General features: G+C 50.3%; 1 protein-coding gene across 1 annotated transcript in view; it reads right to left on the bottom strand.

The window, feature by feature from the left end:
* Positions 1–21,308, bottom strand: part of MAP2K6 (mitogen-activated protein kinase kinase 6) — a gene marked incomplete at both ends in the record, with an annotated part of 35,602 nt that extends 14,294 nt beyond the window's left edge. Inside the window, 3 exons of the mRNA XM_079544132.1 lie at positions 1,057–1,105; positions 2,271–2,337; positions 21,248–21,308. Of these exons, the coding sequence (XP_079400258.1) occupies positions 1,057–1,105; positions 2,271–2,337; positions 21,248–21,308 (177 nt within the window). The remainder of the gene's footprint in view (positions 1–1,056; positions 1,106–2,270; positions 2,338–21,247) is intronic.
* Between the last annotated feature and the right edge of the window lie 5,722 nt (positions 21,309–27,030).

The following is a 27,030-nucleotide window of genomic DNA, read 5'->3' as shown; positions in this document are numbered from 1 at the left end:
GGAGCGCATCCTAAAGGAACTGGCTGGACAAATAAGTGATAGGTCCGTGGGAAATTCAAGCCATGGCACATTGGCTTCTCTGAGATAGCCACAGATCTGCATCCATAAGAAAGCCCAAGTGTTGTGTTTTAGAAGACTGCCTCTCTGCTTCCACGCACAGAGCACAGGGAGGGCTGGGATGGATGTTCCCCTTTCCTGGGACCGCAGGAAGCAGGGATTTTCATGCAGCTCCAGCAGAAGCATTGCTCTGCCTTGGGTTGCACCGCTGTGCTCCAGAGGCATCTCACACTCTTGTCCACCTCCCAGCTCCTCCCCATGCCAGGGAAAATACCAGATCCAAAATGAAAGAAAAGCATCCAAAGATAGACAACATAAAACACCTCTGCATTAGTATTTCACTTCATAAATTAACTCGCTGACACTGAGGCCTATCTTTTGCACCTAATAAATTTATTGCCCGGCTGTAAAGCGTTTTGCTGAATGCTGCTGGGCCATTTTCTCGTATCAAAATAGCTGTCCTTGGTTTGGGATGTTTTTTTTTTTTTTTCCTGCTGTGTTTTTATAGCATCAGGTGGACGGGTTTCCATGCTGTCAGAAGATTTCACTTCCAGGACAGGAAGATCTACCCTAAGTTAAGACTCTCGAGGAGAAGGCCTCTAGTATTAGCAAAGGGAAGTAATTTGGATGAAGGCTTTAAATCAGCAAAGCAGACGCAAAGGAGAGTAAAATCCGCTGCTAGCAGTCCCTTGGATTGTAATGGATATTTCCAGGGGATTAGCTGCACCTTATCCAAGTCAGGGCAGGAATTTCCAAGGTGGAAAACACAAATGGGACCCAGGAGTGATGGGTGAACACTTGGAGCATGGTCAGTAGCAAGGACCACCAGCAGGCTGTTCTGCAGCTGCCCCAGGGCTGCACATGTAAATTGCTGGGGTGTGCCAACCTGCCCTATTTTGGCTGCAGTTAAGTAGGAAGCAATGCCAGCAGCAGCCTGCCTGGACAAGGAGGGTCACCAGTCCCCAAAGGTCTCCTCCTCACCACAACCCCCAAGCTTACCTCCTCGCCAATAGAGATGCAGGCTTTAGAGTCTAGATCCCTGGGTGGCCTGCAGGAGAGAAAAAAGATGTGAAATGTTCCTTAAAGGGCCTGTTTTCCCTCAACAAGTATTTACAACCCTCAAGCTATCTCCCTGCACAGCAAACCAGCAGCCTTCACACCTAATGGGTCTCTTAGCTTTGTTGGATCAACAGATGCAACCAAGGTCCTCAAAGTCATCCTAAAAAGGTGTCAGGGAGGCAGCTGCTGGAGCTGGCATTCCTCACATCCATACCCTGTGTGGGATGTGCTCCTCCAGCAGGCTGGGACTGCAGCCTGGTCCTAGGAAAGGCGAGCGAGGTGACAAGCACCAAATCTCTGTCAGCCCATATGAAATATGGACTAAGTGGGTATAAAGGTCAAAAGCAAAAGCTGGTTTCCATTAATCCTTTCCAGAAATAGCAAAGGCAAGATGGGGAGGGCTCAGCTTCTCATCACATCTTTCACCTTCTCCCAGGGAAGGGAAGGTGTCAGCTCTGCACTGCCAGGGGTGGAGCTCTCAGGGAGCACCTTGTTTCCAGCATGCTGAACTGATTGTCTGTGCCAAAAACATTGCCCATGCCATGAATACAGCATGGGATCTGAGCTGACCCACTCTAATGAACGCAAAAATTGGGATCTCAGCTTTCTCATGTTGTGCATTCACTGGCTGCTACTCCAAAATGCCCGGGGACTGCCTTAGGGAAAAAGGGATGGAGCTCTGATCACCAGTACAAGGTAATGGGCTGATAGAAGGCAGTCCTTAAAGAATCAAGAAAGCCAGGCAGCTTGGAGCTGGAAAAACTGCCATAAAAACACAGTGTTTTCTTTTTCAAGGCAGAATAGATAGGGAGAGAGGTGGTTCTATGCCTCGACCAAATCAATCTGGGTGGAAGAAGGGCCGCATGGGTTAAGATCAGATGCCCATGATATTTTCCTTTCCCTGGGCACATCACGAAGCAGCAAATGAGACACAGACCATGGCAGCGACAGGCAGGGTGCAATGGGGCTACATCAAAAATACAAGTGTTGCTAATTACAGCCTTCTCTAACAGTGAACCCAGGCACTGTCCTCAGGCAGGGTCTTATTACCCAGTCCTGCAGGGATGAGCCCCAGCAGCACTCCCACAAACACTGGAAGGCAGCTGGGGCCCGTGGTTTGCTTTTTATTCCCTGTTACTCTTTGGGTGACTTACGTGGAGCTCGTCTGTGGTTGCTCAAATGCTTCTTTAGGAATTTTCAGCCCAGGGTTTCTCTTCTTGCCTATGAAACAAGAAAGAGGCAGAATTAAAGAAAGGCCTTTATTTTTTTTTTTTTTTTTTTTTTTTTTTTTTTTGGTGGGAGGAGGGTGGTGGTTAATTTGCGAAATACAGCTTGCCTATATTTGTTGACCTTATTTAACATAAATGCCAGGCCAGGCTGGTGGTGTAGACTCAGGGCACAGAGTTCAAAACATAAAGTGCCTTTGTTCAGCTACGCTTCATTTAGACCTGCACGGTCTGGCTGCCAACTTGGTATGGAACACAGGCAAGGGCTCTGGCAAAGGCAGCCCATGTGAAAATGCAAAAAGAAAGGTATTTCTCCTCCGTCAGCCCTACCCATGTAGAATCCCTTCAAATGTTTCTTAGGCCGATTTTAAACCATTCCAGATATATAACTGTGAATGCCGGCAGGATTAGAAACCTTTTTCAGATTGAATCTGAACGTCCAGAGCTACATTCTGACTCTGTTCAAACTGACGTTTCACCTCTTGGTCATTAAAGTTATGCAAACCCAGCAAAAATACAGCAGAATGAAGTTTGCAGGCTTCAAAGCCATTTGTTTCTGTTCACGCTGACCGGCCAAGCCATTCTGAGCTGGATGCAGCTCAAGCTCTGAAGCAGTTCAAATGCAGCCTCTGCTGGAAAGGGAGTCCAGCAGGCAGACACGAGAGCCAGGCAGACAGAGAAACACAAGAAGCTTTTCATGACTAAACGTATGCAGCCACACTTCAACACAGGGTTTTGAATTCATGGATAGAATGACCTGAAAACATAAGTCATGTCACCAAAACCCCAAGGTAAACCTCTGGCTGTTTGGGTGTGTAAGAAAACCCCATGTGCCCCCCAAAAAGGCACAGGCATCTAATTTAGGCATCAAACATTTTCAACCTAACAATTTATATCAATTACTCTTTCTTTTAAGCATGAGTTTTACTCCTTATTCTCAACACTCTCCTTCATGTTTGAGTTTGTTTTTCCCCTTGACACAAGCCCAGGTCGACAGAAGTGTGTGCATCCCAATGCTGGAGGGGTGCTAGATCAAAGTGCAAACACCCAGCTCTGAAAATGACCTTTTTGAAGCAATTAGTCAATGCAGACTGCCAACTTTTTATTTGTTGTTGTTTGTCTGTTTGCTCCAAAAGACAAGACTACGCTCGCTCCGCTTGGCAAAGAGCAATTCCAGGATGGGACAGGCTGCTGCAGCCCAGCTGACACCTCGTGGGAAAAGCATTCATGGGAAACCGCCGTGCACACTTGCTATTGTTGCTAGAAATCTGCAGAGCAGCAAACTTACAAAGCAAAAAACCAACCGACCAACCAAACAACAACAACAAAACCAAGAGGAGCTCCAGGGAGCTCCCGGTCCAACACAGAAAAGGCAAACTAAAAGAAGCAAGGTCACTCAGAAACATGAGGAACAGCTCTCCATTTTTCCAAGAGGTTTCCAAGAGGTAGGAGCTGCTCTGAAAGGAAGTACAAATAAATGTGAAGGCAAGTGCAGGAATTTCTACAGCTCGCAGAGCTGTTCTGTGATCCTTTTACTTCTCAATTTCCCAGTTGCACACAGAAGGCACAACAGAGCACAACTGACCCTGCTATGTCAGGTCCCATTTCTCACCCGAGTTGTGCACGGATCCAACAGGATGCTAAATCCATAGTGGTGCTCTTGATGTTGTCATGTTTTAGCTTAAAAAGGAATCTCACAAACACAGGACTTGCAGTGCAAACAAACAACCCCTGTTCCCTGGCAGTCTCCCATTCTCCCATCCCACCTCTGCCTCCAAAACCTGCCCGCATCCTCTTACAGTTAAAGCAAACAACACAATCACCTCCATAAGGAAAGCAGTATTTTCATCCTCATTCTGCTCATGGGAATAAGCCAGAACTTCTCCTGCAAACACTCCGCAGCCATCTCTTAGCACACCACTACTTCTGCACATCGGCCATCCATCCATCCACACTGCTGCAGTGATGTGCACGCAGCCACCAAAATAATAAGGGAAGCAAGTATATATTTGCTTTGTTTTTCCTCTGTTTTTTTTTCCTTGATGGATTTGCTTGCACAGCCTCAGGTGCTGCAGTCATACCTCACGAGCTGCTCTCAGGTGGCTCCAGGAGAGCATAAATGAACCGAATGGAAATTACCCTCATTTGAACATGAATCAGAATAGACTGCGCAGCACTCAATCCTGCCGTGGTTCACAAGTGGTGTCAGCAGAAGAACTAAGTAGCAAGATGACAAACCCAAATAAATATTAAAAGCCCTCCGCCTTCTGGTGAAATAAAATCTGCACTTTGGGGAGTTTATTTTCCTTGTCTCTTCTTCACAGAATACAATATTTTGAAACTTTGCCATTTTTTTGAAGTACAATCTGTTCCCGTGTTCGAGTTGCCAAGACGCAGACACAGCCTAACGGTTCTTTGGGGTTTTCTTTTTGAGACAGAAGAAAGCAGTGGCAGCGGCACAGAGAACGCATGGGTCAGGACTGAGCTGGGAAGGACTGCGAGTGGGAACTGTGGGAGGACTTGAATTTTAACCATCCTGCAATGAAGCATTAGCCATCTTGTCCGTGAAGAATTCACCATCCTGACCATCAAGAGTTTGACATCCTGACCATGGAACGTGAGCCATTCTGACCATGAAGAGTTAGCCGTCCTGACCATAAACATTAGCCATCCTGACCATAAACCATCAGCCATCCTAAAACGAAGAGTTTGCCATACTAACCATAAAACATCAGCCATCCTGACCATGAAATGTTAGCCATCCTAACCACGAAGAGTTAGTCATACTGAAAGGAAGCATGAGCCATCCTGACCATGCAGCAGGGACCCCCTTGCTGGCATGGGGGAGCTCAGCTGATGCTCCACAGCTGCTCTAAGACAACAACCCTGCCTAAGTAGCATGCTCTGCAAAGATCTGGGGACCCTGGCAGGTGAGGGAACAGAGCACCCAGCGCCCAAACCATTCCTTGCATATGTGTTGGGAAAAAAAAAAAGAAACGAACCCTGATTGCATTGAATACGCACACTGGGGAGGGCATAAGCAAGTGGTCTGAACTGGTCAAGACCTGCTCCCAAATGAGCAACACATGGGGAAACCCAGCAAGAGACCCCAGGCAGGTAGGCAGTGCTGGGTCCCACGTCTCTGAGGCACTTATGTCTGAAGGTGTTTTTTTTTTAAGTAAATGTAAGTCCCAAGATCAGTTCTTTTCAATCACAGCTGCCAAACATGCTGTCAGATAACACCCTCCAGTTTGCCACAGCAGACACCAGCTTTGAACGACGACGCTGGATGAAACTGCAGCTTGCTGAGAGAAGTCATCTGTACAGAGCTCCAAACGTGGAGGCAGCTCAATCACACAGCAAATTGGATGTTACCTGCTCCATCCACTAGAAAAAAAATGGTCGTTTTCACAGCATTTTTATGAATCATTATTATTTTTAGCTTTGAGTCCTGAAGAAAATCACCACATCTGTGCATCTGCCTGCGTTCCTCACGGGAGGTTTAAATCCAGAGGCCAACTTCATCTAACAGAGAAATGGAGCTCTGGGAGACTGCAGATCTGGGCAGCAGGTGGCACAGGGCAGGTGTCCAGCATCGGTACAAGGGCTCACTGCAGCTCTGAGCACGGAAAGCCCCAGCGAGGTATTGCACAAAGCACAGAGTGCAGAAGGCTCACGGTCTGACGTGCAGATGTGACTGCACATCTGTACCCCAGCATCCAAAAAGCTGTGAGTTTTCCATGTGAACAACCACCAGTGGCCCACCAGCCTCGCAGCTTCCGTGCTAACGCTCATCTGAAAGCTCTCCCATGCAATTTCCCGTGCAGAGACTTTCACAAACACCCACCTCAAAAGCCAAGTTTTAAGAATAACTGAGGAAAAAATATATATATTAAAAAAACAAAATTGGTTTCAAGCGGTGCACAGAGGCATCTCCAGACCCTTGTTCTGATCCAGAACACCCCGGGTGTAAATAACTGAAATCCACCTCCTTTTGCAAGCAGTTACAAACACGATGCACTGCAGTGGCCATCTTTAAACCCTTTGGTTTCCAACCCCTCACCTTTAGCCCCTCTGTTTCCAACCCCTTCCCTTCAGCCCCACTGCAGCATCGCTGCTGGAGCCACGTCCGGAGGCAAAACTACAGCAGGAAAAAGAAAAACTGACTTAATGAAAACACATTAAATACTTCCCTGCGAAGGTCTTAAACCAATTCCTCCGGGAGGGGAGAAAAATACAGCCTCCAATCAGCTTGTTAACCTCTTCCCACCACTGCGCCGAGATTAATGGGGCTGGCCCCGTTCTATTAGAGCAATGTTAAATATCAATATTGAAAAATGAGACTTCAAAGCTTCATGGCGGAAGGGTAGGGAACATAATGGGGAATAATAAAGAGGAAGACAGAGGAATTTGCTGCCCACATATGCTGTAGCAGAAAACAAACCTTCGCTTCTGAAGGAAAATCCCATTCCCCATCTCCAGACTTTTCTTTGCAGTCAAAAACTTTTTATGATTTAATCCAAAGTAAATGGTTCCTTGCCACAAAAAGCTCCTATTTCCTTCAAAGGATATTAACCAGTTCTGTCTTCACCACAGTTTATTATTAAAGCCATGTTCAATAGCCGTGCAGCGGCACTTTCTTTCACATAACACTCTTTAGCACAGAGTCTGATGGTAAAATTTCACAGGAGGGAAATGCCTCTTTCTGCTCCTTTTGAAGAGATAAAAGCAGCTCATTACAATTCCTGAGTTTTTGTCTGGTTTTCTCAGTACTCGTGAAAGCCAAACGATGCCCTTTCCCTACTGTGTGTCCTCAGCTCTGCCAGCAACACCCCATCCAAATTGAGGGCAGAACGGAGATGCTCGGTGCATTTCCATACGACAAGGGCAAATCAGCATCTCCTCTGCAAGACCGAGGGCTCACGACCATGGCTTGCTGCTGAAACACCTCTTGAACAACCAAGAAGTTAGATTTACTTTTTGAGGTCCCACACGCCCTGCAAATGCCCAGCTATGCAGGCTTCCAGTGAAAATACCCAAAGTTTTGAGTTACTGAAGATCATTCCGTAGCTTTATTCTTTACACTTGCAAATTATTGAAGGTTAATGCATGCAAAATGGTTGAAGCTGATGGAAGCCTCCTGGGAAGCTCTCCTCCCAATCACTTCCATCTCCTCCCATCACATTTCCAGGGCTGTGTTGATGCTCAGAGCCAGGAGCAGGCAGGGTAAGCAGCTGAGCTCCATACGCCCCCAGTTTGTGGACACACAGCTTCAGACAAGCCCTTGTTTCTGGAGGAAACCAAAAGCTCCACATGGTGTCCGTGCAAGCACCATGAAAGTGGGCCTGAAAATCTGTTTTCCAGCTCCTTGTTCAAGGAATTAGCATGCAGGAGGCTCTTAAAGGCTCAACCAAAAGCCAAGGGCTAAAGTGCTTGCTGTGCTTTATTTGCCTCCCTGAAAAATAATTCAGGTGCTCTCTCCTTGCTAATAAGCAAGCCTGACCAGCTGCTCCTCCACCACTGCACTGCTGGGATGAAGACTCTGCTTCTCCTTCATCCCCATCCTCCCTCATGTTGTTTGCAAGAACTCCTTGGAAACAGCCAGCTTGGAATCTGTTTCCTTAACAACTCAATGCAGGGCTGCTGGGAAAGGGGCTGCAGCAGCTCCAAGCTCCTACATCCTAGGTTCCAGGTCCCAGCTCCTGGATCCCAGCTGCAGCCCCTGAGCTGCACTCTATACCCGTGCTGTGGCTCACACTTCTTTGTCTCTGTCTCTTTTTTCTTTTTTTTTTCCCCCTTAGAAACCGCATTTGGGGACAGGAAGCAGGAAAAGCAAGGGAGCTTTTGTGATTGTCATGGATGTGGCAAGATCCGGAGTCAGGATGTGCCTGAAACACAGAGCCAGGCACAGAGACCAGGGCACAGCCCTGACTTCCTCTGACCTTCAGCCCTCCACTCCTCCCTTGCTTTTCTCCAAAACCAATCCATCAATTAGTCCCATTTAACAACATGGTGACGGCAAACCCTGCATCCCTATCTGGCCAGACACAACGTCTGGAAAGCTGTGCAGCTGGAAGCCTGCAAGCAGAGGATGCTGCATGCATCCCAGTACAATTCCCACTGACCGCAGCAGCGTACCACAGATTCTCCTGCTGCCCCACACCACGATCCCAGGCCCAGGCTGACACTATTAGCACCCACACCGCTGGGACTGCTGCAAGGCTTTGCTCACTCCTATGACTCAACTCTGCAACCTGTAATCAACCCTGCAGGAGAGGCCCCAAACCAAAATAGCAGGGTTTCTGCAAGGAGGTGCATGGTGCGAAGGTTGTGCAACGCCCTGCTGCTCGCTGTTGCGTCCCGATGCAAGAGAGCTGCATTTCCAGCTTGTGTTAGCTCTGCCCAGGTGCAAACACAATGCAAAGATCTCTGGGTGTGCTGCAGGGTGAGCTCAGCCTCCTGCAAGGGACAGGTCAGGAAAGCGGCACAAGAACGAAACACGTGAGGAAGGCCATGCAGAAAGCTTTGCACTCAGGGCTCCAGCAGGCTAATCTGTGTGCTCCTGCAGTGCTGAACCATACAGCAGCGACACCAAACTGTGCAAATATCAGAACCCATTTGCCTGCCTTTCAATAAGCTCTGTATTTCCGTAATTCAATTTGGAAGGTAATTTCCTGATTCAGGCTCAGCTCTTGTACTCTGCCCATTTTTCTCTTAACACATCCTGCAAACAGGCTGCAGGCTGCTGTGTTTATTTGTGTCAATACAGAAAGCAGAGGGCTGCCCTTTCTTCCTATCTGCCTGTATATTTTGGTTGCAGGAGGTCTGATATGGCTGCACCTCTGCATGTTGGAAGCATTAAGAGCTTTGGAATGGAAGGGATGCTTTGATTGGGGTTTGACATGAGTCCTGCAATGATGTAGGATGAGAGTGATGGCTGAACCAGGAGAGGTTCAGGTTGGATATTAGGAACAATTTCATCTCCAAAAAAGCAGTGATGCAGCGGCACAGCTGCCCAAGGAATGGAGGAGTCACCAACCCCAGAGGTGTTCCAGAACCATGGGGATGTGGCACTGAGGGATGTGGTTATGGGCATGGTGGGGGTGGGGTGGGGTTGGACTTGGAGATCTCAGTGCTCTTTTCCAACCTTAATGACTCTGTGATCTTAATGAACTGATTCTACACCTCCCCAGATCCCCACCAACCAAAAATGAACCGAGACCTTGGGTTTCACTTCCCAGCCAAAACATATGCAATGCAAAACAACCCGAAATCCATCACACTTCAGGTACTAACGCAAGTAGGAGATGGTAGATAGGAGAGTTTTGCTTGCCTACGGCTTTCAGCACAGGTCACAGGAGGTTTTCATATTAAAAACCTTATTACAACACTTTGGCTGAAGGCATCCCACATGTGCATCCACCCAGTTCAGTGGCCGGGGGAAAGGGCACGGCTGGGTGCAACCAGCAGCAGCGATGTCCCAGCGCACAGAGGCACACAGCTGGGCACAGCTGGCAGCAATCCCCCCCAGCACAGTGCAGCACATCCCTCCTGGGCACATCCCACACATAGGGGAGGTGGCAGGTTGCAGGGATGTGCCCACTCCGGTTCCAGCTCCGATGACCCCGGCCGTGGCCACGTTGCACAAGGTTTGTTTGTGTGTGCCAAGCACTCAGGTGTGCTGCAATAACGAGTTAAGGCACAAACACGCCTGGGCTCTGACTCACACCCACTGGAGTGAAGAGCCATGGGCAGCCGCTGGGGGATGCTGCCTGTGTTGCATGGAGTCTGTGGTCCCATTCTCCTTAACACAATGCAAGTGTACCTCCAAACCCATCTGCAATGGTTATGAGGATGCTTGCAGAAAAAAAAACATGAAAAAAAAAGAAAAATTGGACAGTTTGCCTGCACATACAGCCTACTTACAGTGAAAAACCTATTCCAGCCTGCTCCTGTCCCAAATGCCTCAAATCTCACAAATCACTCATGGCCACCCCAACACCCATGTGGGCATCCAGCACTGGGGACAGCTTCCCTGCAGGGCTCCTGCAATGGGCTCTGAGAAGGATGTGCCAGCAGTGGGGAGAAATCCCAGCATGGAAATTACACTAATATCTCCCCTCTGCTTTCACTACCTTTCCATCTCGGAGCCTGTGTGCTTTGCTGCTATCTCCAAGTAGGAAACCCACAGCACTGCCACCCAGAGAAGCTGCTGCTGGGAGCCTGCAGCCCGCACAGGGTTTGGGGAGGGACTGCTGCAGTCACCGCTATGTTTCCAAACCATCGGCTGTCTGCTTCCAGTGGGAGTTTGCTGGAATCCAAACTGGAGAAAAGCTCCTGGAATCCACCCGTGGAACAAAAGGGCTTTTGTGCAAGAAGAGCTGGAGGATGAGGCTGCTCTCATTGCTGCTACCTTCATTTCTCTACTCCATCTGCCAAAGGGCACCTGCCAGCGGCAACGGGATGGCTAGTGCATGTGGGTGGGCAGACGGACATAAGGACACACAGACACATGGACACGTGGACATACAGGCAAGGGGACACATGGATATATGGGCATAAAGACACAGAAACACACAGACACACTGACACGTGGACACAAAGACATCAAGACGCAAGGACACAAGGGCATGCAGACACACGGACATGCACACACACAGCCTTAGCCATAGTGGGAGCACATCTGCCTTAAACCCGCCAACCACAGCCCAGCTACAAGCACTTCTGTCCTTACTAACACACTCACTCCCTGGAAAACTCAACAGAGGAACAGAATTCCTCCACTGCTTGGCTGAGCCCCAGAGGAACAGCTTTCTTCTGTTGCTGGGACACCAACCCTGGTGCCACACCAACCCCCAGCAGCCGCAAGGGGTTCATTTTGCTGAGATGGACTGAACTGCCTCAGCATACTGCAAACGCTGGACATTTACACAATGCCATGGAGCCACCTCCTGCTGCTGATCCACTGCATGTAAACCTGAGTTTATAATCTACTGTTCACAAGAAAAGCCACCTTTGGATAAAACAAGCGATTCACGTTCCAAGCACAGTAGAGAGAGAACTGCCCCTTGATCCTGTAATTCTGTTTGTTGGCAACACGATCAAGATTCTGACCAACGTGACTGTGTTCTCTCCCATTAAGAACCCTCTTCTATTCATTTCTCATCTGAGAGCTTGCTTGCTTAATTTTGTACCAAGACAATTCAAGATGCTACTTCGCTCTGAGCAGTGCAGATGGCAGAACTCACTCATGCTCCCTCTGCTGGCAGTGCCTCTCAGCAAACAGGTAGGGCCCCCCACTCACAGTGAGTTCGGGATACAGGATGTAGGATGTAGGATGCATGATGAAGGATGCGGGATGCAGGCTGGAGTAGAAATGATGTGGAGGATGCAAGATGCAGGATGCAAGATGTGGGATGCAAACTGCAGGATATGGGATGTGAGATGGAGGATATGGGATGTGGGATGGAGGATACGAGATGGAAGATGCAGGATGTAGATGTGTGATGTGGGATGCAGGATCCCAGATGCAAAATATGGGATGTAGGACCAAGGACACAGGATGTAGAATATGGGATGCATTGCTCGGGCTGCCAAGGAAGACCTGAGGTTCAAGTGGATTTAGACAGAAGTCAGAGGGCAGGGACTTGCAGCTCTCCTGCCAGGCACCTGCCAAGAGCGTGGACGTGCTTGCACCTCATCTAATAAAGCAAAGCAAGATTTTTATCACGCCATTTTATTTCAGTTTAGAACACATTACAAAATGCATGACGGCACGGCACTCTGGCAGAAGACAGCACTCCCTGCCCTTTTTCCCATCCAGCCAAGCATCCCTGACACAAGTGAGCAAATGTTTTTCTACCCACGTAAGCCCAACATGGATCAAACCCCACCAGGCTGCACCTCTCCACCCAGCCTAAGCCAGGAGCTGTGACCACAGAACTTCCTTTAGGAGCCTTTCTGTCAAAGCCTCTGTAGAACTCCCTGTGCTGGGTTTGTGACTGAACGTTCAGTTAGATGCACAAATGCTCTCAAGTACAGCACTGCTTTCTGACAAGGACACGGAGAAATAGGAGAAAAGGAACCAAGAGAGAGCAGCAGGGTGGTGTAAATCATCACACAGATCCCACATGTCCACCCCACTTAGCAACCAGGAGCAAATACATCCCCAGCCCTGTAAATTCTTATGTGTGTGCTCAGCTGCAAGCACATCCAGTACCACTGACTCTGCTCACGCACTCCAAGTTTAACACATGCATAAGGAGTTTCAAGATCAGAATATGAATTAAAAAAATCACGTTCAGCTTTGCTTGTATAGGGAAAGCAAACAAATCTCCAGACCCCTCCCAGCCCAGCTGCTCTGAATCTGTTCCCATTCATTGCTGCTTGGCATCAGCTGTGGCAATGCCTTTGTAAAGCAGGATCCTGGGGACAGATCCTGCAAGAGGTGCTCCTGGGGGTGGTGCTGGCAGAGGACAGCTCTAATGTGTATGCTGCAAGGTAAAGTAATTGCTAGTGCTGGTATTGGGCTGGAAGAAGAGGAGGAATGCTCCCTGCTTGCAGGAAGCTGTTCCAGCCCCTTATCTGACACAGAGCTCCTGATTTCTTGCGGGGGAAGTGCCAAATGTTTTTGAGAGGGGGAAAAAAGATAAATCACAGTTAGCTCTAAGGGAAGCTGCCTATGACATGAATGGAGCTGCCCTGGGTGGGAGCACGCTCACTGCCCTGCCGCGGGTGCTGCTGTGACCCCAGTGCCCCTTCTACAAGGGACCTCTGTGAACGCAATCACTCTGACCTCCAGAAAGTGATTTACAACTGATAACCTCTGAGTGCAACATCTGCCAGGGATGGCCTGGGATCTGCCTGCAGCTGGGATGCTGCTGTCCTGCCGTGTCCTCCCGTGACACGCACACACACTGCACTGCTCCTTCCCTTCGTTTGCAAAACTGCTCCTTTGGCAGCGAGTCAAATCCTCTGCAGAGAGGTTCGAAGCTGTGTGAGCAATAAGCATATCAGTGCTGTCCTTGGGAAAGGTAAGGCAGCCAAGCTCTGTGTTAATTGCCTTTATTATTATTATTTTTTCTAGAGGGTATCTCCCCAAGGATGGCCCTGTGCTGTGCAGAACTATTAGGTAAGCGTCCCTATGGATGGATGTTGGCTGCTGTGGTTTCTTGCATACGGACCTGGGGAGCTCCAGCCTGAGGGATGCTGACTGTTCTATCAGACTTTGTGCTGAACGTTCCTCATCTCCAGCCTGGCTCTTCCTCTAGGCTATTAAGGGATTATGGCTCCCAGCCCCATAGCTAAAAAGCAAAAAACACATTGGAACAGGTTGGGAAAACAACAGTATCTAGAGCACTGCTATTTTCCTTTAATAGTTTACCCCGTCAACCCTGTACTCGTTAAATAAGAGAAAAATCTGTGGGCATGCAGTGAAGGTCAATCTTGTGGTTTCTGAAAACACTTAATTAGTACAGTTAAGTGCTGAGGTCCGCCTGGGAGTGAGCTGCTGCATCAACAGCTCTGAGCAGGGGGAAGGAATCCTGCATCAGGAGTGCAGTAGGGGCTGCATCACTCAGCTTATAGGAAACCCACTGCAGTGTCCCTTAATGGCCTTAAGTTGCACCAGGGGATGTTCAGGTTGGTTCTAGGAAACTTTTCTTCTCTGAAAGAGCAGTGATGCAGTGGCACAGCTGCCCAAGGAGTGGGGAGGAGGGCAGGGAGGTGTCCCAAAACCACAAAGAAGTGGCACTGAGGGATGGGGTCAGTGGACACAACAGGGGTGGGCTGGGGTTGATGATCTTAGCAGTTCTTTCCAACCTTAATGATGCTATGATTCTACATCACAAGCCACTTAATATGGGCTCAAACCAGCAGGCATAGCATGCACAACTGCTGTTCTCGTGGGCTCGCACTTCCCTTAGAAAAGGCCACAGTTTGGAAGACAAAAATCAGCTCCAGCCCTTGCAAAGGCAAAGCTGGTTTGCTTTCTTTCCCATTTTTGCAGCATGGGAGACCCTAATTGTAGGCAATTAAAACAGCACTAGAAAGAAAGGGCTGTGTTGAAATCTAAGCTGGAAAGTGTGCCTCTAAATGGCTTCCAGTTGCCAGTACTGGAAAAGTGCCTGGGGAGTGTGGAGCCCATGCCAAGGGCAGCACAGTGCTCTGTGGGACCTCAGCCCATGCACCCTCTGCTCAGGGCAGGGGTGCACAGCTTAGAGGGATGGAGCTGCTGGGCGACTGAGCTGGAGCAGAGCAAGCCCAGGGCACAGCCAGCAGTCATTGCTGGAGCTCCTCAGCTGAAAAAGGTTGAAAAACCTTTTTTTCCTCCTTTTCCTCTAAACGCTGGGTTGTGCCAGAGGGAAATCCATTACTTTAGAGCCATCAGAGCAACAAAAGGCTTTGCTGCTTTTTTTTTTTTTTTTTTTTTTTTTTTTTTTTTTTTTTTTTTTGCCATTTTCTGTATCTGCCCTTGAACTACTGGAGAAGCAATAAACGCACTTAAGAGAAACAACTGCATGGAAGGAAGCAGTAATTTCCATAAAGCAGTGTCAGATGGGCCCTGCTGCAAACACAGCAACGGGCAGAGCCAGGATGAGACCCACCGTGGGGTGAAGCAGCACAACAACACAGATAGTGGGATTTCTACCACACACACTGCTCTGAGGCCACTGTGTACTGATAAGCATTGCTTTATGAAGTGCAATTGCATACTTTTGTTTAGGAGATTCTCCTTCAAATGCAGCTACAGCAGCTCTGCCCATTCAGCCTTCCTGAAGGCCTCTCGCTGCAGACAGAAGTGGTGACTCCTGTACTTATTTTCTATTGCTGCCTTATCTTTGGCATCTCAGCTGTGACTTTTACTGTTTTTTTCCACTGGTTTCATCAGAGTGCAGTAAAAGTGGATGTTTGTTGGGCTTCAGCTCTGCTAATGATTCTTGATCTGCGTGGTGCAGATGAGGAGAGCCCAGCCTTGACGAGAAAATGGCAAGCTAAGTAGGCTAACAAAACAGCAGCAGCAGCAAGAAACTGGATCAGCTCCGCTCGGTGAAGTTTTCCTGCTTCAACAGGGGAAAAAAAATCTCTCTTTCTTTCCCTGAAGTCTTTCTTACAAATACCAAACTGCAAAGGCTGCTCCCTCCGGCTGCTTGCACAATGCTCCTTGGGCTTCACTGCACTCAGCCTAATGTGCAAAGGCCCTTGGTGTGATGGTTTTGGGGCAGCGATGCAGCCTGAGCAATGCCTGCCCCACATTCAGCAATTATGGGGTGCAGACCCTAAAGGATGCTCAGCACAGTGCTTCAGTGCTTTTCACTTGGGATGCGCCAGCAGCTTCCTGCAGCCCTTGTGGAGGATGTGCTGCATCTGCTTGCAACATCTCCAAAACCAAGATGACTCACGAGTGCTTTCGCACCCCAGAGACCTTAATGATGGGATGAACTCCCTGAAACGTCAAGCAAGTGTTTGGGATTTCCTGCTCTGGGGGAAGGAGAGCTTTCGGTTTGGCTTTGAGGCAGAAGAAAGCCCTATAAGCATGGCTCAGGCTTCCCCCTCCCAATGGCTTTTCACTGAGCCAGGATTACAGTGCACTTTTTCATTTGTACTCGTCAAAATTTGAACTCGTGCAAAATAACATGGATTTGGAAGACAAAAAGCAAAAATGCCGAAACCTTTTTGCACTGTGTGTGGGTATGGAGTGGTACTGAATGGCCTTTCCTGCTCTGCTGCTGCAGAATATATCTGGCGTGGCAAAGCTCCAGGATCCTAGATCTGCTTTAGTGCTAACATTGCTCTAGCTGATAATGCTAATCTCTTAAACTATTCCCAGCCAGGCCCTAAGGAAGGGAGCTAAGCAACTCTGCAGCTAACGAAACAACTTTTGTAATTATAGCTCTGGCCATGGCTGAAATGCACAGAGCAGCCCTGAGTTTTTTCCAGTCTCCGGTGACCCCACAGCCAAACCATCACCCAGTGCACCCTACTGGCACAGGGCTGCCTTTGGGGCCATCATCCATCCTGCCCCATTGGCCCAGGGTTGCCCCTGGAGCCAAACAAGCCAACCAAACCAACTTCTTAGTTATCTGACACATCTGCAACCACAGCATGAGATGGACAAGTCTGCTTTGTGACTTCCATGCTAATTGTGTTCCGTGAACGCCAATATTCTCGGAAGAATGAAGAGTCTCAGCTCCCTAAATTACTCCTGTGGTTTTAACTGAGCATCGTTTGTTTCACCTTAGCAGCTAATGTGTATGTGTGTGTCACAGGAGGGAATTCACCCCAAAGGAAGGTCTGCTTTTTGGGAACTGAAGGAAACAAATGAGCACCACTTGGTGTGGCAGTGAGAAACCTAAAAAAGACACGCTGTGGCTTTATTCCTTTCCCCCCGCAACGTATCACTTTTATTGCTATAATTGCTCATATAGTTCAAGCTTTTTATATGCTGATGGTTTCCTGTCCCTGCTGAGCCCTGGGGAGCGTTGCCCTCCTGCCACATTGCTGCAGGAACAGCACCGTGGGTGCAGCACAGCCCGAGGTGCAGCTCGATCCTCAGGGCAATGCCATGGGAGCAGCAGAGCAGCACCACGAGGTGCAGGGTGCACGATTCCCCCTCGCTCAGCTGCACAGTGCACTTCTTTGACTGACATCAAACACTGCTGCCTGCTGCTTTCCACCCCAGCCATCTGCCTGTCCTTCATCCCATGCTACTTAACTCCTCCAGCAATGCACCGCACTTCCACACTTCCTTATCCATACCTGCATGCTGCTTATCATAGAATGGCCTGGGTTGAAAAGGGCCACAATGCTCATCCAGTTCCAACCCCCTGCTGTGTGCAGGTCACCAACCACCAGACCAGGCTGCCCAGAGCCACATCCAGCCTGGCCCTGAATACCTCCAGGGATGGGGCATCCACAACCTTCTTGGGCAACCTGTGCCAGTGCGTCACCATTCTCTGCGTCCTATCACTGTCCACCCTCATAAACAGCCATTCCTCCTCCTATTTATACACTCCCTTCAAGTACTGGAAGGCCTCATTGAGGTTTCCAGGAGCCTTCTCTTCTCCAAGCTAAACAAGCCCAATTCCCTCCACCTTTTTTCATAGCAGAGGTGCTCCAGCCTTCAAAAGTGCTTAACACAGGCAAGCTCCATCACAAAAAGCGGCACAGAGTAAACGAGTCATGCAACGGGGACGAGGCAATTTGCATTGTCAGATAGCAACTCAGCAAAAAAATACTATAGGAAAAAAAAAAAAAAAACCAAAAAAAAGCAACACTGTAGAACTTGAGCTGAGATGGGTTGGTTTGCAGCCAGACCCGGCCCTTTTCCACCCATGCCAAGTGCCTGTGTCATGGCAGCACGGAGCGCTGAGGTGGTGCTGACGAGGCAACCTGGCGTTGCACAACGCGGTGCTCGTGGGTCAATTTGCTACGAGCAAAGACCTGCTGCCTCCCCACGGCGGTTGTTTTGTTTTATTTGGAAAAGAAAACGTCCACCATTTTGGATTCGCATTCGTTCCGTTGCAATTTCTGGGCAGAAAAAGAGAGCTCTCCATGAAATGCAGCGCTGCGGAGAGGTGCAGAGCCTTTGATCAAAGTCCATAGGGTACGCGATCAGCAGCGTCACGTGGGCCGTGGTTCTCACTATTGCTGTTCCCTTTGCAGCTGCAGTGCAGAAAGGAGAATCAATCTGAAGCAACAAACTGTGAGCACTGGGAATGAGATCCGTGTGCAGCCATATTTCGTGGTTAAGCGGAGCTCGTGCCCGTGAAGTACTTATAATTAGTTCTCTAATGACCATTGCTCCCCTTCATTTTCTTATTTCTGGGCAGCACGCTGTGTGTTTGCAGGTGCTTCTCCAACGTGGGCTTCCCCAGGCAACAGTTCCCCATCACAACAAATTTGGAAGTCTCCCAAGCATATCCACTGCCACGAGGGTTCAGATTTACAGCATCGAACCGTGCTTAGCTTGCCATGAACGCAACCTTCTGTGTAGTTGTTCTTCCAGAAGAACATCCCATAGGTGACAGCCAAAGGCCCCATTGCTCCCACTGGGGCTCCAGACCGGGTCTCAGCAGTGCCACAGGTGGGAGCAAACTGCTGCAGCTCCTCCATCCAACCCAAAATACCACTTGTCAGCTTGAAGGAGGAATGGAAGTAGAAACGAGCAGGCGGTAGAACGCAGCAGTTGGTATGCAGTGATGGTACGTTTTGTTGGCCACAAAATGTTGGGGAGCCCAGCGGGTACCATGGCTGTGTAACACAGGGATGATGATGCTGAAAGCATCACCGCTTTCTGCTGTAGGAAGGGCCAGAAGGAAGGAGCTGTTTCTGAGCTCCAGGCCAAGTCAGCTCCAGCAGCTCATGGCCATATAAAAGCAGATCCTACTGCACAGCACAGCACAGGTGTGGGGGCTGCAGAGTGCTCCTGCCTGGAGCTAGGCAAGATGCTTTGCAGGGAGAAGCCCTGTGGCAAAAGCAGCCCCTCGGTTCCCAGCCTGAGAGGGAGCACTGAAACATCCATTGCTGCCAAACAACTTTGGAGCAGGTTCAAAGCCGGGCGAGGGCTGTGCAGCCCCGCAGCCTTCTGCAGCCCTGCGCAGCATTGCAGAGCGCTGATGAAGAACCTCCTGTGCAATGCAAAAAAGCTGCTCCAAAACGCAGATTTGGGGTGGTTCAGTTCATCCCAAGGAGAGGAGCCTGCACACAGAATTCCACACCAGTGCTCCCATCACAGAGCACGAGATGGACAGGCAGCGGAGCGCAGAACGATGCCATTCACTGAGGCCACACTCAGTGGGTTGGCCGCTCGCTTTTTCCCATTTTCCTGGTACTGGGGCTGCGGGATATCCCTGTGGGTCCCTGCTGTCAGTGGCCCCATTTCCTCACTCCATTTCTGGGGGGACCCCCAGGATGCAGCCGTCCCCCACTCACCCCCTGCCATGCACTGGGACCCCCAGCGAGCAGCTCCGGGTCCCATCCTGCTCAATTCCGCCCTATCAAACTCCCTTGGCTTGTCCTATTGGAAACTTTTACAATTCCCTGCCTGCCTGGAAAAGATGACTGCAGCAAACCCAAATTAGGAATAAATTATACAACAACTTTACATTTTTCTTACAAAGGAAAACTCCTGCCATGTCCCCCAGCACTGGAAGGGCCACCAAAGGAGCACAGCCCAGAACGACCCGGAGTGAGCCCAGCGCCAAGCCGGGGGCTGCAACCACCCCAGGCTGCAAAATGCATTGCAACAGCAAATCCACGCGCTTCCAAAAGCTGCATCTGCGTGGCCGCTCGCTGACATATGTGCATTATTTCCACAATGAATGGCCACAGCGGCAGCTCCCCCAGCGCCTCAATTAGAGTCCCCCTGCAGGGACTATTTGCATTCCCTCCGCATTTCTGCAATATTTCACCCCCCCTCCCTTCCCCCCCCCCCGTCGCCCCCGTGCCCCTCGCAGAGGTTCTGCTGTACCCCCCGCAGCCCCCCCGAGCCATCGCAGCGCTGCACCCCGCGGCCCCGCTGCACGCGTTGCTCCCTGCAAAAGTTACACATCTTATTGGGGAGGGGGGGGGGGGGGGGGGGGAGAGAGAGATCGGTGGAAAAATGATCTCAGCCCTGGCACCAGAACAATACTTTCCCATGGAAACATAGGTATATATTTAATTCCTGGTAACTCCGCTCGAGTTTCACCTTTCATCTCGTCCCCGGAGTTCTGCAAAAGTTTCATTTCATTTTGCGCTGCAAATCAGCTGCGGTTCTCCTGCACCGTGCCCATTTTGCATGCACACCACACGACAGCGAATGCATCTGCTCCTCCGCACCCTCTCCCTGTCCTGACTGTGCAAAAGGCAGAAAGGGCTCCGTAATGCCCGCAGAAGAATTCAAATAACGTCAATGCACAGCTGAAGTGCGAGCCCTGCCTTACAGGAACTGTGTGTGTGAGTGTGTGTGTGGCTGCAAAAAGGCACATACTAAACAGGAAATGCAACTGAGAGCCATTGAAAGCCTCAAACTTCAAAATGCAATTGCATCCCGAAAAATGCATGCATGCACTGCAAAATGCATGCACGGCTTTTTGCATATTTGCAACGAACAGAAGTAGGAGCCTTACCTCTCGACTGAGACATTTTCCCCTTTGCTTTGATGGGGGAGGGGAGCACAAAAGACTTTGCCTTGCCTCTCTTCTGGAGCTAGTTTTGCAACAAAGATGCAAACTGCAAGCGCTCAATCTTCATGCAACTGGAGTTTTCCTGACTCGCTGCAGCAGCTCTCCTTGCAGCGGGGGGCCGTGCAATTGCACACTTTGCAGGGCAGCTTGCAGCGCGGGGGGTTTCCTCCCCCCCTGCTTGCAGTGCTGGGGAAGGCTCTGCTGCACCTACATGATGGGCCAGGGCTGGCAGCTCGCAGCTCCAAACTTGGAGCTGGGGGGCGCAGTGCGCAGGCGCGCTGCCGACGGCCGTCGCACTGCCCTCTGGGAGCTGTAGTCCCGCAGCCTCCGGCGGCCGCCTGCAGGGGGCGCTGCTGCGCGGAGCGGCGCGGAGGCTGCGCGGTGGGAGGGGGGGGGAGCGGCGGGGGTCGCGCTCAGGGCGGTGCGTGGCTCCGCTCCTGCAGCGCAGTGGTGTAGGGAGGGGTTGCTTTTTTTGCATCCCCCCCCCCCCCCCGCTCCCCAGATTTTTTGGGGTTCCTTGCATACATCATGAATCTCTCCGTCCATCTCTTCCTTCACCCTTCCGTGCATTTCTGCATGCAGCCCTGCTTGCAGCCCTGCCTTCACCCCAGCGTGCATCCCTGTTCACATCCCGGCATTCATCCTTCCATCAGTCCCTCTGTGCATCTCTTACTTCAACCCTCAGTGCATTTCTACATGCATCCCTGCATGCATCCTTGCTTGCATCCCTGCCTTCACTGCTGTGTGCATCCCTGCCTGCCATCCCTATATGAATCCTTTTCTTCACCCCTCTGTGCATTCATCTCTGCCTGCATCCCTGCGTATATCTCCTCCTCCCACCTGCACTGCTTCCAAACTGTGCAAAAAAAAGGCCATTTGTCTCCTGAGATCTTTTAAGCAATTTTTTAAACACGATGTGAGTTGCTGGCTGCTGGTTTGTTTACAGCGAAGCACCTCGCTTTGCTGTGCAGCAATTAATTCCAGAGAGCAAATGCTGAAGCAAAACATAGAGATCAGCTCTGGAATGGCAAAGATCTGGGAGCTGCAGGAGGAGCCTGAGGTGCAAGAGTTGGATCACAGAATGGCCCAGCTAGGAAGGGACCTCAAGGATCATGAATCTCCAACCTCCCCATTTAATACTAGACCAGGCTGCCCAGGGCCCCATCCAACCTGGCCTTGAACACCTCCAGGGACAGGACATCCAGCTGTGTCAGTCAGCAGCGTCACACTTGGTGACTTTTTAGACAATGACTTGCTGCTTTGTCTGCAAGCCACAGGGATTGCACTCAGTGACAGACCCCAGCAGCAGTGCTGCTGTTTGCTCTGCTCGTGCTCTACTGGCATGCATGGGATCTCCATGCCTTCAATTGCAGCAATGAGAACAAAAAGCTCCGAGGGAAAAAGTTCATTTTACTAAGAATCCATAAGGCTGAAAGAAGAGCTCCGATCCCAAAATCTGTCCCTGCCCTTAATTTTGTCTGTGCCCACTGCCTCTGTGTAATCCTTCCCATTTTAGTCATGATTATGGTTTGTTTATTCCTTCATTGCTAAGAGTGCAGAGAAAAAAAAAATACTGGGAAAAAAAAAGAAAAGAAAATTGATAACCATAGCATAGATTTGCACTCAAGTGTGTATTTGTTCGTAGGCCGTGCTTTGCTTGGGGCACTGAGGAGCCTTCCTGCTTTCCCCTCTGTGAGTCTCCTCTTGCAGCAGTTGCTTCCCACTGCATTTCCATTGCAGACACCTCGAGGTCAGGTGAATGCATCACCTCCTGCTGCTGGGCTGCATCCCACCCAGCAGAAGATGCAGAGCACTGGGGTAGGCACAGGAAGGGCCCTGCAGGAAATCCTCCCAGTGGGGCAAAGGGCTGTTCAGCAGGGAAGGAGCTGCAGGGAGAGCCAAACAGTGCTGCAGATGCTGAGGAGAAGAAAAACGCTTTTGGAGAGAGAGAGGAGGTGAGAAACAATGAGCATGAGCTCAGCCATCTGCTCCCCACGGCCTGAATGGTGCCGGCCGATACCCTGTGTTCCTTTGTTCCCTAAATTAAAGAGAACTGCAAGCTGTGAGCAGGCTGAAAGCCTCTGGGCTCAGCCACACTGTGCCTTTTGTCTGCTCTGCCTCTGCCACTTGCTTCTCCATCATTTTTCCTTGCGTGCTGAGAGTTTTCCCACCCTAGAGCTAACGTGGAAGGGAGAAGCAGGGGAACACTGCAGCCAGTACTGTGGCACCCAATGTGCAGAGGGGTCAGGGCCCCAGGACCACCTGCAGCACACAGAAGTGTCCGAGGCCAATGTGCAAAACCTGATCACAACTCAATAACCAAAGAAATGATAACAGAATCATCGACTCATGGAGCTTGGAAAAGACCTCTCAGATCCCCAGGCCAAAGCCCAGCCCACCCTCACTGTGCCCACTGACCACATCCTTCTGTGTCACATCTCCATGGTTCTGGAACACCTCCAGGGGTGGTGACCCTATCAGTCCTTGTGCCAGTGCCTGACTGCTGCTTCTCAGAAGAAGTGGTTCCTAATACACACAGTCTCAGAGCTCTGAGAGCTGCTCGGTCAGAGGAATGGGCTGAGCACACTTTTCCAGCTAAGTAAGGGTGATGTTGCACTCCTAAAGAAAAGGGATAGTGATGGAGGTGCTCTAGTTCAGACTCATAAGGGCTGTGATGTGTAAGAGCCCAGTATGGTGACTGACCTTTGTTTTGACAGATGTGAAGCTAATGACAAAGTGCCACCATTCCAGCCACTTGTTTTTGGAGCAGCTTTCTTCTGCTCCTATCCTGACGGACCTAACTTGGGTTAAGTTGCAGTTTGTGGCATACTCTGTGCATGAGAAACAGAGCTGCACATGAGCAAGGAGCGGGCCCTGAGGCAGCTAACGAGCAGAGGTGAGTCCAAAGGAAAATGCAAAACACAGGGTTTCATCTATATGATCTGATTCTCAGAGGGCTCCACAGGGCTGGGCTGAAAGAGGAGCAGTGAGGACAGCTGTGCAGCTGCAGCTCCTGGGCAAACCCATCGGAGCTTTCCTGTTGGGTTATTTTTGCATATCTCTGCTGGATGTGAAGGGCCACCAGAGCCTGTGTGCTCCCCCTGTGACACAAACACTATCAAGGACAGAACCAAACTGAAACTGGACAACCCGTTCACTCCCAGTGCAGCCATTTGGCTCTGGTTCCGAATTTCTCCATCCCGCTGTGCATGGCATAGGGAGGGATGGGCAGAGCTCCCCACTCTGGCTGCAGGACACAGGACAAGCAGGGATGCCAGCAAACATCTGCAAGCAGCCCTCTGTGGTTGTACTTTTCAGTGCTCTTTTGGCTTCACTCCTTGCACAGATGCTGCAGCAGCACCCAATGGGTGGCTCAGCAAAATGCATTCCCTATTACACGATGTTGTCTCCCATTGCTTTGGAGCTCCTGCACTACTCCCAATCTGCATGGTTGCATTTCCCTGCACTGCACTGCATCAATGGCTGCAGCCCCTGCCCCAATCCCCAGGCCCAATCCCTCACCCCAGTGCCTGAGCTGCAGTTCAGAGTTCTGCAGGTAGGACATAACCAGGAGTGCTTAGAACTAAGTATGAAATGAAAAGAGACCACAACAGACATCAAAGTGACCAGAAGAACTCAGCTCCAGACTTCTTGCTGTTTGATGCTTGTTGGATGACAATAAGAAGTTTGTTCTTCTTTCTTTTTCCTCATTGAAGATCAAGTTACAATGCCCTTTATTTACTCACTCTTCAGTAGACAAAACTAAAGGCATTATTTAATTATAATGCTTGTATTTATTGCTCCTCTCCTCTCCTCTCCTCTCCTCTCCTCTCCTCTCCTCTCCTCTCCTCTCCTCTCCTCTCCTCTCCTCTCCTCTCCTCTCCTCTCCTCTCCTCTCCTCTCCTCTCCTCTCCTCTCCTCTCCTCTCCTCTCCTCTCCTCTCCTCTCCTCTCCTCTCCTCTCCTCTCCTCTCCTCTCCTCTCCTCTCCTCTCCTCTCCCTTCCTATTTCCCATCCCTTCCCTTCCCTTCTTTTGTGAGACATATCATCTTAGCTGATCACCAGTAAGGCACAGATGTATAGATATACATATACATATATATAGATATGTCACTATGCAGATACAGAGATGTACAGATGTACAGAGATACAGAGGTATGTAGTTACACTCTGTGCCTTGTGCTCAGTATCATACTGGCATACAAATAAAGGTACAGAGCTGGGAGCTCAGCAGCTGCTGCTCTGAGTGGCATTTTCAGTGTTTTTGTTCTGTTTCTGATAATGCAATAAAATGACAGAAAGTTCCAGAAGCAGATAGGGAGCACAGCGCTGGGTCTGTCAGGGGGGTTCCCACTGTGCCATGAAAGCTCCAAAGGGGAACCCCCACACAAACTCTCCATCTAGGATCCCCTCTCCAGGACTCTTCAAATCAGAACCCCCCCATTGAGAACTCCCTATCCAAACCCTTCCATCCAAGACCCCCCCCCCCCCCCACATCGGAACCTATCCAGAACACCTCCATCCAGAATACTCCCATCAGAAACCCTCCCATCCAGACCTCCCCATCCACAATCCCTCCACCTGACATCCCTCCCCCACCACCCCTCTACTCACACCAACCCCCCTCCCCTCCAACCCCCCACCCATCAAAGCTCCCCCCCGCCCCTACAAACCCCACCCCCCATCCCCAACTCCCTCCCTCTTCCATCCCCAGCCCCGTGGGGCGGCTCCATTCCTCCCGCTCCGCCCCGGGGCGGTGGTTCGGGCTGCCCGGCCCCTCTCTGCGTCCCCGTCGCCACCACCGCCGTCGCCGCGTCCCCGGGGCCGGGTCGGACCGAACCGGGCCGCTCGGTACCGCAGGTGGGGAACGGCTGTGATAGCACCGGGGGAGCGGCCTCGACGTGCGGAGGGGAAGGTAGAGCGGGATGAGGAGGGAAGGATGGGGGATAAGAAGGGGAAAAAAAAGAAAAAGAAAAAAAAAAAAAAGAAAAAGAAAAAAGGAAGGGGGAAAAAAAAAAAAAAAAGGGAAGGAGGAGGAGGAGTTTTCTTGCACCTGTGTCCGTCGCCACTGTGTAGCAAATGGTGTTCGTTTATTGCGGTGCGGTCGGTGTTTGCTGCGCGGAGGGGTTGGGGGGGATGCGGTGTGAGCCGTGTGAGCGGACATCAGCCCTGCCAGGCCGGTGTTTGGGTTGCGGGAACCCTTCCTGAGCTGCACTGCTGGTTATTTTCTCCCTCTAAGGAGCGCTAGCGCTTCCTACGTGCAATTAATTAGAAAAGCAGTGATGACCCTGGATTGTTTTGGCTGAGGTGCCCCCAAGGAGCCGTGTTCCAACCGCTTCTGTCAGCGCAGTGCCTGGGGATGTTTGAGGGCTGAGCCTTTTCCTTCTGTGCTCCAATAGAGATGCCTGTGCTTCTCCGTGCCCTGGGGGCTGTTCCTCCCCCCCCCCCCCGGCTCTGCTCTCCCGCTCCATAGCGCTGTGCAGCAACGCCGTCTCATCTGGGGATGGCAGATTGCAATGCCAAGAAATAAATGACCGTTCTTCTCCCTCCAGCCCAAACGGTGTCAATGGAAGTATGGAAGAATTCCAGCAAAGATGTGGAGTTACTGGGTTTTTTTTGTTTTTGTTTTTTTCTTTTATGAGTGGATAAAATGTAATCAAAGGAGCAGTAAATGGCCTTAGCAATTGATTCTGATCAAATCAGCTTGCCATTTAAGTGAGAGTGAGGGCTGGGTTTGCTGCTTTGATGCAGTGGTTGTCAGTGGGGACCTCAGCAAAGCTTCTGCAAACACTCAGCAGCCAGGGCTGTGCAATGCTCTCCCAGCACCGCATGCTCCAGTAGAGCCATGCACGAGCACTGGTGCTCTTTTGGAGTGCTTTAAGCAAAGCTGATAGCACCAGTGCTGACATCCGAGCAACCTCGTGTGTTTCTTCAGTTAGATGAGGACAGTACTCCAAAAATAGGTTGCCATATTAAAATACAGTGGAGGGGGGGAAGCTGAAAGCATGTGTTGTCTGAGAGATAACGGAGAAAGCGGGGCTGCTGCAGAGCTGCTCCCTGGATGCAGGCATCAGAGGCCCAGGGCTGCTTGCATAGGGGTGTGGATAAATTCTTAAGGTCTTTCCTGATGGAAAGATCAGTTGTGCTGGTGCTGCTTATGGGTGATGCAGCGCTCAGCCCAGATGCTTCTGCCAGCCCTGAGCTCCCATCCTGTGCATGGGAATGGTGTTCTGAGATGCTGTTGGTTTTAATTGACGTGCAAGAATGTGAATGTAAGCCTAGTTTGGCTTGTGAGCTTGCCTGGGGTGCAGGATTGCTACCCAGATTTCTCCTTGTTAACAAGTAGTAGCAATTTCCTGATGCAACAGGCACCCAGCACACACATTGGAGGGCATTTTTAGAGATACCGAGCAATGCAGCTGCCTGGCTTTTGCATTTCAAATTACTTTCTCATTTTGTATTCATTTAGTTCAGTTTTGTGGGGTTTGTTGCTTTTCATTTTTTCCCTTTAAGGCTTGAAAA

Source organism: Tetrao urogallus (genome assembly GCF_951394365.1).
Source record: "Tetrao urogallus genome assembly, chromosome: 18".
In the NCBI taxonomy this organism is placed as follows: domain Eukaryota; kingdom Metazoa; phylum Chordata; class Aves; order Galliformes; family Phasianidae; genus Tetrao; species Tetrao urogallus.
The sequence above is the reverse complement of the archived record's forward strand: the minus strand, read 5'-3'. Positions and strand labels throughout refer to the sequence as shown.